General features: G+C 40.9%; 1 protein-coding gene across 2 annotated transcripts in view; it reads left to right on the top strand.

The window, feature by feature from the left end:
- Positions 1–20,473, top strand: part of trappc8 (trafficking protein particle complex subunit 8) — a 151,809-nt gene that overhangs the window by 84,647 nt on the left and 46,689 nt on the right. For both annotated transcript variants that reach the window (XM_078541129.1, XM_078541130.1), the window contains 6 exons: positions 1,596–1,820; positions 6,194–6,302; positions 7,667–7,861; positions 10,063–10,223; positions 12,202–12,267; positions 19,775–19,904. In XM_078541129.1, the coding sequence (XP_078397255.1) occupies positions 1,596–1,820; positions 6,194–6,302; positions 7,667–7,861; positions 10,063–10,223; positions 12,202–12,267; positions 19,775–19,904 (886 nt within the window). The remainder of the gene's footprint in view (positions 1–1,595; positions 1,821–6,193; positions 6,303–7,666; positions 7,862–10,062; positions 10,224–12,201; positions 12,268–19,774; positions 19,905–20,473) is intronic.

The following is a 20,473-nucleotide window of genomic DNA, read 5'->3' on the forward strand; positions in this document are numbered from 1 at the left end:
CACGGCAGGTGGTAAATGTCGAGCTGCTCAAATCCCAGAGGGAACTTGAAACAGCTGCCAAAATGGTTTTTGCAATTTGTATAATATAAGGAGCGGTTCTGAAATTGGGAAATGATTTCCCCGACTACTTGTGGTGATTTTATAATAAAGTAAAAATTTATTAAAATAGTAAAGGGAAAAAAAACAATTATATTTAAACACAAGAATGGCTTCAGCAGCACTTTAAAACAGTTCCACAAATCTTAACTACCCTCAGAGCTAAACTTCCCCTTTTCTGTTCAGCAACTATCCTTATAGATTTTAAAATCTATAGCATTCCAGTAATTTTGCCACACTGCTTTTTTCTCAGGGTGTCCTCTGAGGCTGGCAGCAACTGCTTCTTTCAGTCTGGCCTTGTTCACACTGTCTTCTGGGAGTCCTGACCAGCTACCCTGCTGTCTTCTGGGAGATCTAAGCAGCTACCCCCTCACATAGGCTTCAGTATTTCCTTAAATGTGTTTCTTCCCTTTTGATCTCACTCTTGTTTCAACCAGTCTCTTCAGAAATGCTTTCTTCCCAGAATTGATTGAATCGTTCTTTACTTTAGCTCTTAGACTTGTAAAAACAAACTTACCCTATCTTTACCTCACTTCCTTGCACCTTTTTACAATCTGCATTTATCCCCCTTTGAACTAAAACAACTCAATTCAAACTATTTCTGTTATTGCTTTATGTAAAACTGATTGAAGTTCCTTTTGGTTCATTAACATATCAAAACAACTTCTTACTGTTGACTTTAAACCCTTGCCATCACTAGCTCTTAACCCACTTACAGCCTGACTTCCAGTACATAAGAAAATATGCCAGGGTTATCGCCAGAAGAAAAATGTTACGTTCCCTTGTTTTCTTGACACTAGAGATATAATGAACAAACAACAGAGACTATATATCTTGGACTACCATGGCAAATCAATATATTAAAAATTCAAACTAAAAAGAAAGCACAGATTATACTTAACAATAGAACTTTACTTAGACCATAAGACATAGGAGCAGAAATTAGGCCATTCGGGTAAAGTAAACTTTGCCTCCATAACGAGCTCTGATGAAGAGTAAATACTGGATCCACTTGGGGAAGGAGTGAAATGAAGAGTATTTTTAACCAAATTCTGAGTAAATCCATTCCACTGACCTTTGGTAATAGGCGCAATCGTAAAGGTGCTTTCAACTTGCCACAAAGTATGAGCCTAGGATTCTTCAGCGAAGAGACTCCCATCAGTGACCCTTTGTGATCCAAGTATAAAAGTGTCTTATTGGAATTCCTTTGGTTTGGCTAACCACCATGAGTGCATTTGTTGAGAATTGAAATTGAGAACATAGAAGGAGCAGCCCTGTAGGTAAGTGACAAGCCGAGTAAATATCTGGGATAAGTGTACACAATTTAACAAAAAAAAATCTCTAGGTAAGTGCTTAATGCGTGGAGCACCCATATACTTAAAACTCTTAACATTTATGCATTGGATACCCCATGCTTCAATTAAATCCTCAGTATATGACTTAGACTGCTTTCTCAAATCTGAGAATCTTGGTCAAATTGGTTATATGCTTTATTACAGCGCAAACATGCCTTGCGGTGTTACAGTCAAGCCATGCAAGTTTACAAAGGCAAAGGATGGAGTCTGGCAGAGGATCATATTAACTTCACAATTGGTCGCCAGTCCTTTACCTTGCGACAGCTGGACAATGCGGTGTCGGCCTTCAGGCATATTCTGATCAATGACAGTAAGCAAACAGCTGCTCAGCAGGAAGCTTTCCTTAGGGAGTACCTGTATGTTTATAAGGTAAGAAAAATCAGGAAGTTGTAGTGGACCTGGTTTTCCTGATTACCTTTTTAGTTGCCTGTGTTGGTAGGCAGTAATTGGGTTGCTGACCTGCGATGATGCTTTTAATGATGTATTCACCTGTATCTCTAGCTGCCTTTATTCTTCTACACCATTCAGTTTCTTCTCTCCTAAGGTGTAGGTGATTGTTTAATTTTTCCTTCAGTGCATCACCTCACATTGGTGTCTGCAAGTTGTTTAATGTTCTTTTATATTGTTGCTTTCTTCCTCAATATTAGTTCTACCCCCTCAATTCCTGTAACCTTGGTCTTGCGGTGACCTAAGCCATATAATTTTATATTCCTATTCTCTATCTGCCTTTAAAATGTAGTCTTTTTATGGGCTGTACCAAAATTGGTAGGCTGTTGCCTGTACTCTCTGCTTAATTTGTTCTTCGGGCAGGAAAAATGCAATCTTTACTTAGAATGGTTATCAATGTATTTATTGTATGCCCTGTAGTTATGAAGGATTATTTGTATTCATATCTGTGCTAAGGGAGTGCTCCCTGTTGGAGAACTGTCATTTGGATGAGACATTAAACCGAGGCCCCTGTGCCCCCTCAAGTAGATGTAAAAGATCCAATGTAACTATTCAAGTAAGAGCAGGGAAGTTCTCCTCAGTATCCTGATCAATATTTACCCCACAACCAATATCACTTAAACAGATAACAACTAGGTAATCATAGCATGACACAATTTCACATTCAGCTTGGAGATGAGAAGTTTGGGCCTGAAACTACTTTTAAACTCAAAAGTAGTTACAGAAAATCAAGAGGGATAGGGAAAACAGAACAATCACTATTGCTAGAGAAAAAGCCCTAGGAATACTAATGGCTCTAAAGGTTATCAAGTCTCTTGGACCTGATGGCCTGCAGCTTTGGGTCTTAAAGGAAGTGGCTGCAGTGGATACATTGGTTGTAATATTCCAAAATTCCCTAGATTCTGGAAAGGGCCCAGCAGATTGGAAAACTGCAAATGTAACACTCTTCAAGAAAGGAGGGAGACAAAACAGGAAACGATAGGTCAGTTAGCCTAACATCTGTCATTGGAAAAATTCTCGAATCCGTTATTAGACGTAGTAGCAGGACACTTAGAAAATCATAATACAATCAGGCAGAGTCAACATGGTTTTGTGAAAGGGAAATGATCTTTGACAGTTTATTAGAGCTCTTGGAAATGTAACAAGCAGGGTGGATAAAGGGGAACCAGTAGATATCGTGGATTTGGATTTACAAAAGACATTCAATTAAGACGCCACATAAAAGATCACGGCAGAAGAGCTCATGATGTTGGGGGTGATATATTGGCATGGATAGAGGATTGGCTAATTATCGGAAAACAGACGAGGGTAAAAAGGGATCATTTTCGGGTTGGCAAACCAATGGAGTGCCGCAGGCATCAGTGCTGGGGCGTCAACTATTTACGATCTATATAAATGACTTGGATGAATGGACCAACTGTTGTGGCCAAATTTGCTGCTGATACAATGGTAGCAAAGCAATTTGAAGAGGATTGAAAAAGTCTGCAAAGGAATATAGGTAGGTTAAGTGGGCTTAAAAATTGGCAGGTGGAATATAATGTGGGAAATGCGAGGTTATCTAGTTTAGCAGGAAGAATAGAACAGCAGAATATTTAAATAGAGACTGCAGATTGCTGCAGGACAGAGGGATGTGGGTGTCCTTGTACATGAATCACAAAAGTTCATAATCACAGAAGCTTAGAATTTTAATGGCTCAGAAGGAGGCCATTCAGCCCATCGTGTCTGCACCAGCTCTCCAAATGAGCATTGCAGCCTAGTGCCATTGCCCTGCCTTTACCCTGTTAGCATGCAGGTACAGCACGTGTTTAGAAAGGCAAATGGAATGTTGAACTTTATTGCAAGGGTGTTGGAATATAAAAATAGGCAAGTCTTGCTGCAGCTGTCCAGGGCATAAGCGAGACCGCAGCTGGAGTACTGTGTACAGTTTTGGTCTGCTTTCAAGAGGGCTATACCTGCATTCGATGCAGTTCAGAGCAGGTTCACTTGGCTGATTCCTGGGATGACGGGGTTGTCATAGGAGCAAAGGTTGAGCAGGTTAGGCCTATACCCATAGAAGTTCAGTAGAATGAAAGGTACCTTATTGAAACATACAAGATCCTGAGGGGACTTGACAGGCTAGATGCTGAGAGGTTGTTTCCTGTTGTGTTGGAATCTAGAACTAGAGGGCACAATTTAAAAATAAGGGGTCTCCCATTTAAGATGGAGGTGAGGAATTTCTTTTCTGAGTCGTTAGACTTTGAAATTTTCTTCCACAGAGAACGGGAGGCTGGGTCATTGAATTTATTCGAGGCTGAGTTAGAGTTTTGATCAACAAGGGAGTTAAGCTTTTAGCTCTGAAGAAGACTCATACAGACTCAACGTTAGCTCTGTTTCTCTCTCCACGGATGCTGTCACACCTGAGTTTTTGCAGTAATTTCTGTTTTTATCTCCGATTTCCATCATCTACAGTATTTTGCTTTTATCTATAGGGAGTTGAGAGTTATGGGGGACAGGGAGGAATGTGGATTTGAGGCCACAGTCTGATCAGCCATGATCTTATTGCATGGCGGAGAAAGCTCCATAGGTTGAATGGCCTACTCCTTCTAATTGCTATGATCTTATGATCTAGTCGTCATCACGTTGTTTGTGGGAGCTTGCTGTGTGCAAATTTGCTACTGTTTCCTACGTTACAACAGTGATGACACTGCAGAAGTACTTCACTGACTGAAAAGCACTTTGGGATTCCCTGAGGTGTGAAAGATGCTATGTAAATACAATTCATTCTTTTTCTTTTTATAAAGAATTGACTGTATTTTTCTTGTGCACACTGAAGATAATGCACTGCTTCAGTGGGTTTCATTCATTTAAATTATGGTGAGGGAAATTCCTAACTTGTTAGGAAATGGAGGTCATTTCACTTTGAAAAATGCTGTGTCTCTGTCAAAGTTTTAAATGAATATCAAATATATATCCACATTGAATCATTATCTAGTAAGCATTACTAAAGCTTCATATAATTAAGGAGATGACTTAAAGCTGGATCTGAGTTTTGTGAAATTATAGTAAGTTTTGAACCAAATTAAAGATATAGTCTGTGTTCCAAAATATAACTTTAATCTCAGAACATGTCTTTTGCAGTGGTATAGATATTTTCATTTCCTAAGAACATGCAAAAATGTAAGAAATAGGAGTGTAACCCATACAGACAGTCGAGCCTACTTCACCATTCAATAAGATCATGGCTGATCCCTGACTTTCATTCCCCCTTTTGAACCTGATCCCCATATTACTTGATTCTCCAGAGTTCAAAAATCTATCTCAGTCTTGAATATATTGAACAACTGAGCATCCACAGCTCTCAGAGGGAAGACATTCCCTCCCTATGATCCCCATAGCCCGAGGCTGTGCTGGCTAGTTCAAGACTCTCCAGGAAACAACCTCCCAGCGTCCAACCTGTCCAGCCCCCTCAATCTTATGTTTCATTGAGATCACCTCTCATCCTTTTAAATCCCAGAGAATATAGACCCATTCTACTCAACCTTTCATCATACATAGAACAATCCAGCAATCAATGTGGCTAGCCTTTGTACCACCTCCAAGGCTTTTAACTTGTAAGAAGAGTTGCTTGAAGTAAAGATGAAAGGAAAAACTTGCTTTTATATAGATAAAAACAAAAAACTGCAGATGCTGGAAATCCAAAACAAAAACAGAATTACCTGGAAAAACTCAGCAGGTCTGGCAGCATCGGCGGAGAAGAAAAGAGTTGATGTTTCGAGTCCTCATGACCCTTCAACAGAAGTTCTGTTGAAGGGTCATGAGGACTCGAAACGTCAACTCTTTTCTTCTCCGCCGATGCTGCCAGGCCTGCTGAGTTTTTCCAGGTAATTCTGTTTTTGTTTTGCTTTTACATAGCACTGTTCATGACCTCAGGACATTCTAAAGCGCTTCACAGCCAGTGAAGCACTTGTGGAAAGATAGTCACTGTTGTAAATGGAGTAACGTGAAGAATGAAAGTTAATGGTATAAAGATAGAACTAAAGTGTAGGTGAAGGAGAGGAAGTGAAAGAATAGCTGAACATTATCGCTGTTACCACCAGTCGTGACCACAAAGCTACTGAATTGTTGTTAAAACAACATCTGGTTCACAAACAGTCTTTCGGGAAAGAAACCTGCTGTCCTTAACTGGTCTGACAAAAATATGACCCCAGCCCCACACCAGAGTGTCTGCCTCTTTGCTGCCCCTGGCTTGTTTCAATAATTTTGGTTTCTTTTAATGCATTTTCATCAAACTGTATTAACTTCTCTTTCTGCTTCAGAGTGTAAATCAGCTCTCACCTGATGGACCTTTACCCCAGCTTCCACTACCCTGCATCAACAGCTCAGCAACGCGGGTATTTTTTGGACATGACAGACGACCTTCTGAAGGTTAGTTTGTTTAAGTTTATTCTTTTAAATATAGATAAGAGATATAAGCCGGATTTTCTTTAATGTAGTATTGGAATGTGTGGGGCACAGGCAAGGTTGTTTATTGCCTAACTTGTTGCTCTGATTTTATATAACTGGTTTGCTAGGTCAAGCCAGGGACTGTAAAGAGGCAGCCACTCTGGTGTGGGGCTGGGGTCATATTTTTGTCAGACCAGATAAGGGCAGCAGGTTTCTTTCCCTAAAGACTATTTGTGAACCAGATGATGTTTTAACAACAATTCAGTAGCTTTGTGGTCACTATTGGTGGTAACCAGCTTTTTATTATGCTTTAAAATAAAATTGAATTCAAATTTAAAAATTACCACTCTGTGATTTGAACTTGAATGCCCTGTATTAATAGCCCAGTCCTCTGATTTACTGGTCCAGTAATATAACAGATTTGATAATCAAAGTTTTAAGTTTGACTCCCATTTCCAAGTTAGGGCTGGAAATCAACTTGAGTGGCTGGGTTATGATTTTTTTTTTGTCCAGATACTAAGAAATCCAGATTCTTAGATTGCAGAAGTATCAGTACTGTCTTCAGCATATTTTGCCCCAAATCACATCTTGTAGTTTCATTGCTAATTCCTGATATGTCACAAAACTCTGTACAGAGGAGAGTAGGAAAGTGTTGAAATATCAAGCATTTCATTGACAAGTTGTGCCTGCTTAATGTTTTCACTCCACTTGTTATTGGACTTGTTATTGGACGAGTGCAATTCTTTGGGATAGGTCTGAGCCAATCTATTATTGGGGCACAAACTGTAGTAAGACCTTTTTGCTACACTATATTGTTTGTCTCAAAATCCAGATCTATGTAAGATGTATGAAAAAAAAAATTGTGGGCAGCTGTGAAGTGAGCCCTTGTAAAAGGAGTTCAGTAGAAACAGTGACCTCCGTACATTTACACATTTAATCAGCTTCTTTGTTCAATAATAAAACTACTTACTGTAATTTGATGGCTAAACTCAACAGCCACTGCCATACTGCAGTAAATCCTCCAAATCTGTTTTGCTTGTACCATTTTCACTGAGGAGACAGGAATTCTAGTGTGTTTGAATGGGGGGGGAGAGATTTTTTTGGCCAGTTACAAACTCTCTTGATATTTTGACTGGGAGATGCAATGCCAGACAAAATTGAACCATGCCACGCCACCTATTTTTAGTTTACAGGCAGAACAAACCTGATGACTGGTATGTTTCATAGGGATTTTACCTTTTCAGTTTGTCATTTCTTTTATCCCAGCTGCGGATTTACAAGGGACGATGCCACAAAAGAGCGTTAATTAATTGTGTTTGTTAAATACTCTTTCTTACTCCTGTTAGGAGAAAAGCAGGCAGCCACCCACGTCAGTTTGGACCAGGAATATGAACGTGAAGCCTCACAGCAATGGAAAGAGCTTGAGGAGCAGGTAGCAGCTATGGTGAATAAAGGAGCTGTACCACTAAATTTTCAACCAACTCAGTACTGTCTGAACAGCCAGACTGACAACTTGCGATTTCCTGTGGCCGTAGTAGAAGGTAAAACAGTCAGAATAAATTCTCCTGTAAGGATGCTTATGCACTGAATGTAAATTCTTGACCAAGTAATGCAAGATTTAAAATTTCTCAGCTGGTGGATCTTGTATTAAACCCTATTGCACAAAATCTTGATCCCTTTTCCGATGAACTAGAGGCCCTGTCTGTCATCTTGGGTCGATGGCGAAGGTCCCACGACAGTATTTGAAGGCGAGCAGGGGAATACTCCCGGTGTCCTGGCCCGCATTTATCTCTCAAACAACATGACTAAAGATTAATTATTTTGTTTATTTCATTGCTGCTTGTAAGAGCTTGCTGTGTGCAGATTGCCTGCCATGTTTTCTATATTACAACGTTTACACTTCAAAAGCACTTCGTTAGTTGTAAAGCATTTTGGAGCACCTGAGGTCATAGAAGTCACTATGTAAATGCACATTTTTCATTCTTGTTAAAATGCAGGAGTACATTCTCCTTCCCCTGCTGTTATGACCACTTTTGGGAGGACAGTTTAAAGTTGTAGAATGTCTGGACTTTCGTGGGGATTAAAAACTTGCAGTTACTGGGGTTAGACTTTCAACTGTGGATTATTGACCCTTCATTGGAGTGTACCTTTAACTGCTATACACTTCTGACCAATTCAAACAATGAATTACTCAAAGTCTACTCTCATAAACCCACAAGATTCGGTTTCCTAAGAAAATGACCATAAGTTTGTAAATAAGTCAAATCATCTGCACTTGAGCAACTTTTCACTTGTAGTTAAGTCATATTACCGTTCCTCTTTGCTCCAAGTACTTTTTTCCTCTTGTGCAATTTGCATTTAAGTTACCCATTACAAATGAAAAGCAGACTAAGTTGTATATATTGAAGGAGCGGGATCAGTTTTGGCTGTGGAAGTGGAGCAATGCTTTTGGGGCATACCCAGTCTTTGTACTAGAGGCTGTCTGGGCCAACGCCTCCCAGTTCACACAGTATTGATAGCTTAGTAATGTTCCTCATAGTTAGGGTGACCAGAGGTCCTGTTTTGGCCTGGACAGTCCGGGTTTTTGCTGAGCGTCCAGTGCCCCGACAGTTTTCTCCAAATTGCTCCACTGAGGCCCTCCACCTTAACACACCCTTCAAGTTCCATTTACATATGAACATACGAATTAGGAGCAGGGGTAGGCCTTTGCTCCCTTGAGCCTGCTCTGCCATTCAGTAAGATCATGGTTGATCTGATTGTGGCCTCAACTCCATTTTCCTTCCGACACTTAATACCTGCCCGGGCAATTCCAACCAGATTCTCCTGCTCCAGAAGTTCCCTTGGTGTCACCTGTGTGGCTGTGAGGAGCTGTCAATCACTTGCAGGTTAGGATAATCCTGTCCCACTGGCCCGGTTGGCTTGAGCAGCATGTTCATAGCAGGCAACTCAATTGCACGATTAATCTTCTATCAAAATTCAGAACTATTTGATTGATCAGGCAAATCATCAGTAAAGGCAGACCTGGGGTATAAATCGTAACCTAAGTATCTAATATTTAAAATTAGGCATGCATGGGTATATTTGTGGAAATGATATTCAAGGATAGTTGATAAATGCTTGTAAATGCAATCCTCCTGCTGCATGCTAACAATCTGCTCACGTGTTAATTTTAACTAATGGACTAGATTGCTGAAGATGCTATTCTGAATTACTCGTTCATAATTACTGTACTTTCACTATATATTGTTTCTGCAGAAGTAGAGTAGCAATATGTAAAATTGCAGCACATTGAAATAGTTTCTTGAAAGCTTGAAGAGAGATTGGGTTAAAATTAACTTGGTTGGGCACTTCTCAGTGACTCAAGATCTAAGGAATAGGATTCCCAACTCTGGCTGGGCATATTCCGGGAAATGTCACCACATAACTTCAACTGCCCTTCCCCAGATTCCTGCCATTAGTCGCCCAACATGTCAATCATCATCATGCTTTCCAAGGCTTTTCAGTGTGCCCTGGTTTTGTCTTTCGAAAATCTGGTCACCCTGCTCATTGTGGTTCCACAATTTCAGTAATGGGAAAGTTTGTTTTAAACTCTACTTTCTTTTTATGTTCAACGGAATTTATTGGTTTCTGTAGGATACTATACACTGTTTTCTATAACCTTACACAAGTTTTTTTTTGTAATCTGCCATCGTGCTGTGCTTTATCATCACTCTTACTGGGCTTTTCTTTCTGTTGTTTGTAGAACCAGTCACAGTCGAAGTAGTATTCAAAAATCCTTTGAAGGTCCCTCTGCTGTTGAAAGATCTCTCGTTGTTGTGGAAATTTAATTTTAGAGATTTTAATAAAAGTCTAGAGGGAGATACAAGAGAGTCAATCAGCAATGAAAAAGAGGCGCATCCAAAGGTAACAAAGCATTTCTCAAATACTTCCAGCTTTTTGCTCATGACTGATGTACAGGAATGGTTCTGTAACTGTTGGATTAGCTTGGCAAGTTTCTGCTTTCATCATGTGCCAATTCTCACTGGCTATATCACAAAGGTTTTTAAATCTGTTTACATGGTTTTAAGTTATTTAACCGATGGTTTACACATTGAAGTGTCTGGCACCGTGTTTGTGCCATATTCCTTTCACCTCTGGGATGCTTCATAGTCTGGCTTGGCTGCAGTTCAGATTAATTGGGGTCCACTATCCTATGTGGAAGTCCATTCCACATGTTCTCCACTCTGGAGAGTTTACTGGCGTTGATCCTTAATTTGTCTTTTGCCATTTGCATCGATGTGTGCTGTTCCTCCTGTTGCGGTTTGATTCGATATGCTGTTACAGACCCACCATTCCTCCATTTAACGTCTTCTCTATATCTGAGCCTAAAGGAGCTCGCAAAGACTGTCTGGAGCAAAGGCAAACTGGGCCGCAAACAATGTCTAATTGGTATTCAACCAGAGATCCAAACAGTTCAACTGCAAATAAATGATTGGGGTTCCTCCCTGAAGTTCATTGCATTGGATTTATTCTTCCTACACTGTTAACAGCGCCTCCCCACCTGCATAGGTTGTTGTTAGTAACCAACAATCCAAGAGAACAAATGTTAAGGAGCAAAAGGACTTTTTCAGCTTTTTCCCATGAAGCATTTAATTTCAGCCCCGCCAATGCATGGAGCAAAAGGAAAACTATATCTAAGCACAGATGAATTATTACTGAGAAATCAACCCTTTTGTCACAGAGAAGATAGCTTGTTAAAAGTATAAAACCAAACCTTTGTACAGTATCTGACAGGTGTGGCAGCTGCTTTAAGTCAAAGAAATTGTCATACATTCATGAGAAAATAAGAAATAGGAGCAGGAGTCGGCCATCAGGCCCCTGGAGCCTGCTCCGCAATTCGATAAGATCATGGCTGATCTTCTGTATCAACTCCACTTTCCCATCCTATCCCTTGATTTTCCCCTTGTGCCAAAGAATCTTACCAATCTTAGTCTTAACTATGCTCAACCCTCTGGGGTGGGGAATTTCACATCCCTTTTAGTGGAGAGATTTCCCCTCATCTCGGCCCTTAACAACCTGTATCATGAGTATGTGACCCCCAATTGGTAGACTCCCCAGCCAGAAACAGCCTCTCATCGTGTACTCTGTCAAGCCCTCCAAGAATTTAATGTTTCAATATGATCTCTTCACATCCTTAATTCTTAGGAATATAAGCCCTCTAATCCTGGGCATGAAACAGTAGCAAGCTGAACATGCCGACCAAAACAACATATCCATCCCTGTCTTGTGTGAAGTGCCAGTGAGCATTGAAATGCTATTTGCTGTTTTTGTATTGGCGCACTGTTTAATGTTTGTTTCAGGATACCGTTTGACATTTTTAACATGCGTTCAAGTTATTTAATGGAGCTATTATTTTAAATTAATTGAGTTAGTATTTGGGGGAGTGTTTTTTTTCATCTTTATCTGAATTGTAGAAGATGGAGTTGTTTTTCTGTCGTCTTTTTAGGTCCAAGCAAGTCATTTCTTTTTTCATAGGACATTTCTACTTACTTCCTTTTTTAATATATTAAATTTCTGTCTATCTACAGTAGCCCTTCTTCTCTACAACTCTAATTTAAATGATACTTACCCAACAGCAGTTTGCAAATATATATAAAAGACAGTCATTTCACAATTTCTTTTTGCTGTTGTTTCTTTGGGCATGACGTCTGTGCAACTTACGCGCTTTTCTACGTAATTTTTATGTTGGAGCAGTAAAGACACAGCTGGTTTCACCTGCAGTATTGGGTTAAACAGTAGCACATTTGCTATTTGAATTATTTAATTTTGGAGGACGCTAACTACCTATCATGGAAAACGTACGTTGTGCATTAAATAAAATCTGTGACTTTCATGATTGCAGGCATCCCTCAGTATTGCCACAGAGGTAATAAGTGAATTTCAAATAAATGGTGAAGAGACTAAAGTGGTGAGTATAATATTTAACCTGAAATAAATGTTGGAACCTAACATTCACCTTATTTTGCAAAATGTGATTTTTTTTTTTTCTCGAGAGTTTTCCTCTTCCCACTGCTCAGTGCACATGAACTACATGAAAAACAGCTGCACGTGTTCCATTTGCTTCCTGATAGCTTGTCTAAGTGGCTATTTTTCCTCCTTTTTATGTATTAATAGTTCTATCATGAGCAATACAACGAAGGCCAGCCCTGTCCTTGTGCCTATTACACTAGCACTTTCGCCATAGAGGGAATACAGATTTAAACATCTGTCCTGCACACTCCACCCCCTCACCCCCCCCACCCCACCACACCGAAAATATCCCGTGGGGCACCAAGGCCAATTGTTACATGTCTGTCGCTACAAAAGCTGAGATCATCTAATTCAACACAAGGATTGAACGCAGGATCATCTTGGTCACTTTGACATTGTGCAGTTGGCTCACCCTTCACTGTAAGCGTTTTGAACTTTCAACTTAAAGTGGATTTCCAAATGCTCATTTAAAGCTTATGTTTTGACTTCATGCTGATCAGTGCATCACGATTCACTGGAAGTCCCGATGAGCAGAAAGCTTGTTTGATGTAATAAATGATTATGATTCATTCATATGGTCTGCTCACTGGTACTTTCAATAGTCCATTCAGTGACTGCTGCTTCACCATTCAACATGAAAACAAAATAATTGCGGCTTTGTACCCCTGAATATTTACAAGTTTGCTTAAAATGAGTTTTAAAGTGTTCAAAATGTATTCAGCAGAGTGTGCATGAATGTGACACAAACTGGTTATTGAATATTCAATTTGTCATCTACTTTCAATCAGGTTGGAGCGCCATAGTTTGGAGTGGGAGAGGTGTTTCATATGGTGCTATCCTGCAAAAGTTAATTGGAAAGCTAATCTATACTAAGATACTTAATTGGAGGTGGCCAAAATCATTGAATTGAGAACAGATCTGTTCTGGGTAAATTGGAATCAAATGTTGGCAGGCCAGACTGTAATAGAACAATGGCTACCTTGAAAGAGGAGATGATCTTGAGAATACAGAGTGAATACAGAGAGAATGTTTCCTCTTGGCAGGAAAAGCATAACTAGAAGCCATCAATATAAATGCTTACCAAGAAATCCACTTGGGTATGTTATGATATGACAGGTGGTATTTGCTAGGCTGACCAAATCCCAGAGGGAAACTTGGCCACGCTATCACACGATTTTGCAATTTGCATTTATTACGAGAAGCTTTGTGCACTGAAGTCAGAAGTAACGAGTCCACTCCCACCTTTAGAGATTTTAAAGATTAAATTAAAACGTGCATAGTGTATTAGGAAGGAAGGGAAACAAGTAGTAGTTTCATGGCACATATAGAGATTAAAGAAGAGGAGGTGCTTGCTGCCTTACAGCGAATAAAGGTAGATAAATCCCCCGGGCCTGACATGATATTCCCTCGGACCTTGAGGGAGACTAGTGTAGAAATTGCAGGGGCCCTGGCAGAAATATTTAAAATGTCCTTAGCCACGGGTGAGGTGCCGGAGGATTGGAGGGTAGTTCATGTTGTTCCATTGTTTAAAAAAGGCTCCAAAAATAAACCAGGTAATTACAGGCCAGTGAGCCTGACATCAGTAGTAGGTAAATTATTGGAAGGTGTTCTGAGAGATCGGATATATAATTATTTGGACAGCCAAGGGCTGATTAAGGACAGTCAGCATGGCTTTGTGCGTGGTAGGTCGTGTTTAACGAACCTTGTAGAGTTTTTCGAGGAGGTTACCAAGAAAGTAGATGAAGGAAAGGCTGTGGATGTTGTCTACATGGACTTTAGTAAGGCCTTTGACAAGGTCCCACATGGGAGGTTAGTTAAGAAGGTTCAGACACTTGGTATCCATGGAGAGGTTGTAAACTGGATTCGAAATTGGCTGTATGGGAGAAGACAGAGAGTGGTAGTGGATGATTGCTTCTCAGACTGGAGGTCTGTGACTAGTGATGTGCCTCAGGGATCTGTACTGGGACCATTGTTGTTTGTTGTCTATATCAATGATTTGGATGATAATGTGGTGAATTGGATCAGCAAGTTTGCTGATGACACTAAGATTGGAGGAGTTGTGGACAGCGAGGAAGGCTTTCAAAGCTTGCAGAGAGATCTGGACCAACTGGAAAAATGGGCCAGAAAATGGCAGATGGAATTTAATGCGGAAAAGTGTGAGGTGTTGCATTTTGGAAGGTCAAACGAAGGTAGGACATACACAGTAAATGGTAGGGCACTGAGGAGTGCGGAGGAACAAAGGGATCTGGGAGTTCAGATACATAATTCCCTGAAAGTGGCGTCACAGGTAGACAAAGTTGTAAAGAAAGCTTTTGGCATACTGGCCTTCATAAATCAAAGTATTGAGTATAGGAGTTGGAATGTTATGGTGAGGTTGTATAAGACATTGGTGAGGCCAACTTTGGAGTATTGTGTGCAGTTCTGGTCGCCTAACTACAGGAAGGATATCAGTAAGATTGAGAGAGTGCAGAGAAGATTTACTAGGATGTTGCCGGGTCTTAAGGAGTTGAGTTACAGTGAAAGATTAAACAGGTTAGGACTTTATTCCTTGGAGCATAGAAGAATGAGGGGAGATTTGATAAAGTTTACAAAATTGTGAGGGGTATAGACAGAGTAAATGCGAGTAGGCTCTTTCCACTTAGATTAGGAGAGATAAACATGAGAGGACATGGCTTTAGGGTGAAAGGGGAAAGGTTTAGGGGGAACATTAGGGGGGAACTTTTTCACTCAGAGTGGTGAGTGTGTGGAACGAGCTACCATCTGACATGGTAAATGCGGGCTCACGCTTAAGTTTTAAGAATAAATTGGATAGATACATGGATGGGAGAGGTCTGGAGGGTTATGGACTAGGTGCAGGTCAATGGGACTAGTGGAATAATATTTCGGCACAGACTAGAAGGGCCGAATGGCCTGTTTTCTGTGCTGTAGTGTTCTATGGTTCTATGGTTTATTAACAAAAGGAAACTTAAGCACAAGATTTCCGTTAGACAGTTACATTTAGTTTTATAACAATTCCCGCAAGATTTATACTTAACTAGACTCCCAACTACATGCCCCTTTCGGGCAACAGTCCAAAATAGATTATTAATCTATAAAACATCTAGCAAGATTACCACAGGCACCCACTGTTGCTGTAAGGGAGGTATTTCACAGTTTCTCTGTCTCACAGTACAATGGCTTCTAAAATGCCTTGTACTCTGGAACTTTCAAGCACTGTTCTGAGGTGGCTGGAGGCAGCTTCTTCACAAGTCTGTTTCACACAGTCAAGATCTCGCATGGCTGCACCACATACAGCCTTTCACCCTTAAATATATTTCTCCCTTTTGATCTGTTTCCATTGTCATTGTTTCCACCTGTCCTTGGAATCTACTTTTCCCAAAATATAAAAATCTTTCATGTTGTCATTATGGTCAGCACTTTTGGGGAAAAATAAACGCAATAACTTTGTCTTATTTACCTTGCCAGTTGTAAACGCCTTATGTCCCTTTGAAAGGCCAACAACCTCTCCACTTACCTTAAAATGCAAATTTCATTCATCCTGCATCTCACTTAGCTCGTCCATTAGCATTTCAAATGCCTGTCTTTTTTACACTTAACCCCTTTGATGATTCAAACCTTGAAGTTTAATTAAATTAGCCCCACACACAAACACATACATACACACTCACACACACACACACACACACACACACACACAAACATAAGTCTGCTTTAAAGTATCCCACAGTAATATCAGGAAAAATATGATCATTCCTTTACAGGTATGCAGAAAAAACTCCTTTACCCAAATGGTAGAATGTACCATATGGATTGATTGAGGCAAATAGTATGGATGCATTTAAGGAGAAGCTAGACAAGCATATGAGAGAGGGGACTAGATGGTTACGTTGATAGATTTAAATGGGAGGAAGCCCGACTGGAGCTTGGACTAGTTGGGCCGAATGGCCTGTTTCAGTGCCACATATCCTATGTAAATGTGGATTAATTAAGGAAAGCCAGCATGTGTTTGTTAAAGGCAAACCATGTTCAAACAACTTTTGAGTTTTTTGACGCGGTAACAGTGAGGTTTGATAAAGGGTATGCAGCTATGTGGCATATGTGGACTTCCAAAGGGGTTTGATAAAGTGCCACATAATAGCCTTGTCAAACAAGTATATGCCATGGAATAAAAGGGAAAGTGGCAGCATGGATACAAAGCTGGCTGAATCACAGGAAACAGTGGTGGTAAACAGTTGTTTTTTGGTCTGGAGAAAGGAATATAGCATGGTTCTCCCAGGGTCAATATTAGGACCACAGCTTTTCTTGAATTATATTAATAACTTAGACTTGGGTGTACAGAGCACAATTTCCAAATTTGTGGATGACACAAAGCTTAGAACTGTGAGGAGGCTAGTGATAGACTTCAAGAGGACATAGCTGCTTCATCAATGACCTTCCTTCCATCATTAAGTCAGAATTGGGGATGTTCGCTGAAGATTGCGCAATGTCCAGTGCCAAATCCAGCAAGACCTGGACAATAACTAGGCTTGGACTGACAAGTGGCAAGTAACATTGGCGCCACACAAGTGCCAGGCAATGACCTTGTCCAACAAGGGAGAATCTAACCATCGCCCCTTGATATTCAATGGCATTACCATCGCTGAATCCCCCACTATCAACATCCTGGGGGTTACCATTGACCAGAAACTGAACTGGAGTAGTCATATAAATACTGTGGCTACAAGAACAGGTCAGAGGCTAGGAACCCTGCAACGAGTTGGGTCCCTTGCTGTTTGTGGTATATATAAATGATTTAGACTTGAATGTAGGAGGGTTGATCAGTAAGTTTGAGGATGACACAAAAATTGGTGGGGTGGTAAATAGTGAGGAGAATAACCTTAGATTACAGGAGGATATAGACGGGCTGGTCAGATGGGCTGATCCATGGCAAATGGTATTTAATCCGGATAAGTGTGAGGTGATGCACTTGGGCAGGACAAATATGGCACAGGAATACATGATGAATGATAAGACCCTGGGAAGTACCGAGGATCAGAGGGACCTTGGTGTGCATGTCCACCGGTCCCTTAAGGTAGCGGGACAGATAGATAAGGTGGTTAAGAAGGCATATGGGATACTTGCCTTTATTAGCTGAGGCACAGAATATAAGAGCAGGGAGGTTATGCTGGAACTGTATAAAATGCTGGTTAGGCCACAGCTAGAGGATTGTGTGCACTTCTGAAATCTGCATTATCGGAAGGATGTGATTGCACTATAGAGTGTGCAGAGGAGATTTACCAGGATGTTGCCTGGGCTGGAGCGTTTTAGTTATGAGGAGAGATTGGATAGACTGGGGTTATTTTCCCTGGAGCAGAGGAGATTGAGGGAGGACATAATTTGAGGTGTATAGAATTATGAGGGGCCTAGATAGGGTAGACCGGAAGGAACCTTTCCCCTTGGTGGAGGGATCAATAACCAGGGGGCATAGATTTAAGGTGAGGGGCAGGAGGTTCAGAGGGGATGTGAGGAAGAATTGTTTCACCCAGAGGGTGGTGGGAATCTGGAACTCACTACCTGAAAGGGTAGTAGAGGCAGAAACCCTCAACATTTAAGTATTTGGATGTGCACTTGCAATGCCATGGCATACAAGGCTATGGGCCTAGTGCTGTAAAATGGGATTAGAATAGTTAGATACTTGTTTGACCGGCGCAGACTCGATGGGCCGAAGGGCCTTTTTCTGTGTTGTCAACCTCTGACTGAGTACCTCACCACCTGACTCCCCAAAACCTGTCCACCATCTACAAGGCACAAGTTTGGAGTGTGATGGAATACTCACCACTTGCCTGGATGAGTGCAGCTGCAACAACATTCACGAAGCTTGACACCATCCAGGACAAAGCAGCCCGCTTGATTGGCACCCCATCCACAAATATTCACGCCCTCCACCACCAATGCACAGTAGCAGCAGTGTGTACCATCTACAAGATTCACTGCAAGAACTCACCAAGCCTCCTTCAACAGCATCTTCCAAGCCCATGATTGCTGCCACCTAGAAGGACAAGGGCAGCAGACACACGGGAACACCACCACCTGCAAATTCCCCTCCAAGCCACACACCACCCTGAATTGGAAATATATCACCGTTCCTTCACTGTCACTAGGTCAAAATCCTGGAACTCCCTCCCTAACAGCACTGAGAGCGTATGTGCAGCACATGATCTGCAACCATTCAAGAAGGCAGCTCACCACCGCCTTCTTGAGGGCAGTTAGGGATGGGCAATAAATGCTGGCTCGGCCAGCGACACCCATGAATGAATATATGAAAAAAAGGCTGGTGGAATGGGCAGACACGTGATACATTTTGCTAGACAGATGGAGGAGAGGTAACATAAACTAAAGAGCACAATTCTAAAGCGAATACAGGAACAAAGACTTGGAGGTATACGTGGACAAACCGTTGAAGCTGGCAAGGCAAGTTGAGGAAGTGATATAAATAGGAGCCTGGAGTACAATAGCAGGAAAGTTAAGATGAGCCTTTATAAAACATTGGTTAGGCCTCAACCGGAGTACTGTGTCTGATTTGAGGCTCCACACTTGAAGAATGAAGGAAAGCCTGTTTGTGTTCCTGTGCTTTGTGTGTCATTTGCTTTGCTCATATTCCTTGCTTTGCTCACCTGCATACACCAGAACAGGTGCCACCTAATTCGGCTGCTTCAAGACGCACAAAACTAAAGGGATTCCAGTGGCCTTGGTTTTCAGAAGTTTGGCTTGTTTGTATTTGAGCGTCCTGTGGTAGAATAATAGCATGCCTACTCTTATTGGCACCCTCTTTTTTAGAAGTGATTTTGCACGTAACCGATTAGTTACTTTTAGAGTATAGTCACTTGTTTTTGCAGGAAAGCTTGCCAGCCTGTTCGAGCACAATGTCCCAAAAACAGCAGTGAGATGAATCACTGGTCAATCTGTTTTTGGTGACGGGGATGAATTTTGGCTTGGATCCTGGAAAATTCCCCGCCCCTGATGATGAACAGTCCAATTGCCTTGGTTTTAATGCCTTATTCAAAACATGGTACCTCAGTGCAGTACTCCCACGGTTTGGCTTATAGTGAATCTTGAGCTCAACTTTCTGACTTGGGACGAGAATGTCACCACTATTACTGGCTGTCAGATTGTGCAGTTGTACAACATTACAATATCAATAAAACAAAGAACTGTTGCTTCTTAAAACACTGGTTTTAAAATAATTTTGGTTAGTTTATTCATGGTACAGCAGTGGGCCTGGTGCTGACGAGTGAAAACTGAGATGTCCAGTAAAAATTGGGCTTATCAAATCTGGCATGTTTTTAACTATTCCTTCAACTTGGAATTATGTTCTTTGTATTTTATGCAAATCATTGAAAATAATTCCAATGTATGTGATGATACTATAAGAATATTTTTGGAAGTAACTTATGCCTTTTCTTTAGGCAAGATTGAAACTGCTTCCTCATCAGACAGGAGAACTGCACATTCTTGGAGTTGTATATAACCTTAGCACTGTGCAATCAGCTGCTACACAAGATAGAATGGACTCTAGTCCTGGAATGCAGGTAGCAGGTGAGAACATCTGTTTGTCCAGGTATCTTTACTAGTGAGGTTCTTTGCGCCTGTGCATGTTTTTGACTGTGCATGGCAATTTATATTTTAAAGATTAAAATATGCAATCAAGCTGTTTTAAACGCTCCCTCTTAGATTTATTTTGCTTAAATTTGATTTTTTTTTTGGAGAGTTACTTAGAATGCTGTCGTTAAATGTGGAGGATAGAAGATATGCACCTGACCTGTTGTAACCTGCAGGGCTGTGGATCAAATGCTGGAAAATGGGATTAGGCTGGGTGGCTCGGTTACCGCTGATGCAGACACGTTGGGCCAAATGGCCTCTTTCTATGACATAAACTTTTCTGTGATTCTATGATATATGTCTGATGAGGGAATATTCAAAGAAGCAACTACAAAATGGTAAATCAAAAGATTTGTTTTGAAAACATGTTGCATTTATAAAGCAAGATATTGTGGATATTGGAAATCTGAAATAAAATCTGGAAAAGGCTCAGATCAGGAAGCATCCGTGGAGGGATGAACAGAATTAACCCTTCAGTTTTTAACGATTGTAACATTACAAAGAGA

Source organism: Cetorhinus maximus, chromosome 4 (assembly GCF_964194155.1).
Source record: "Cetorhinus maximus chromosome 4, sCetMax3.hap1.1, whole genome shotgun sequence".
Taxonomy (NCBI): domain Eukaryota; kingdom Metazoa; phylum Chordata; class Chondrichthyes; order Lamniformes; family Cetorhinidae; genus Cetorhinus; species Cetorhinus maximus.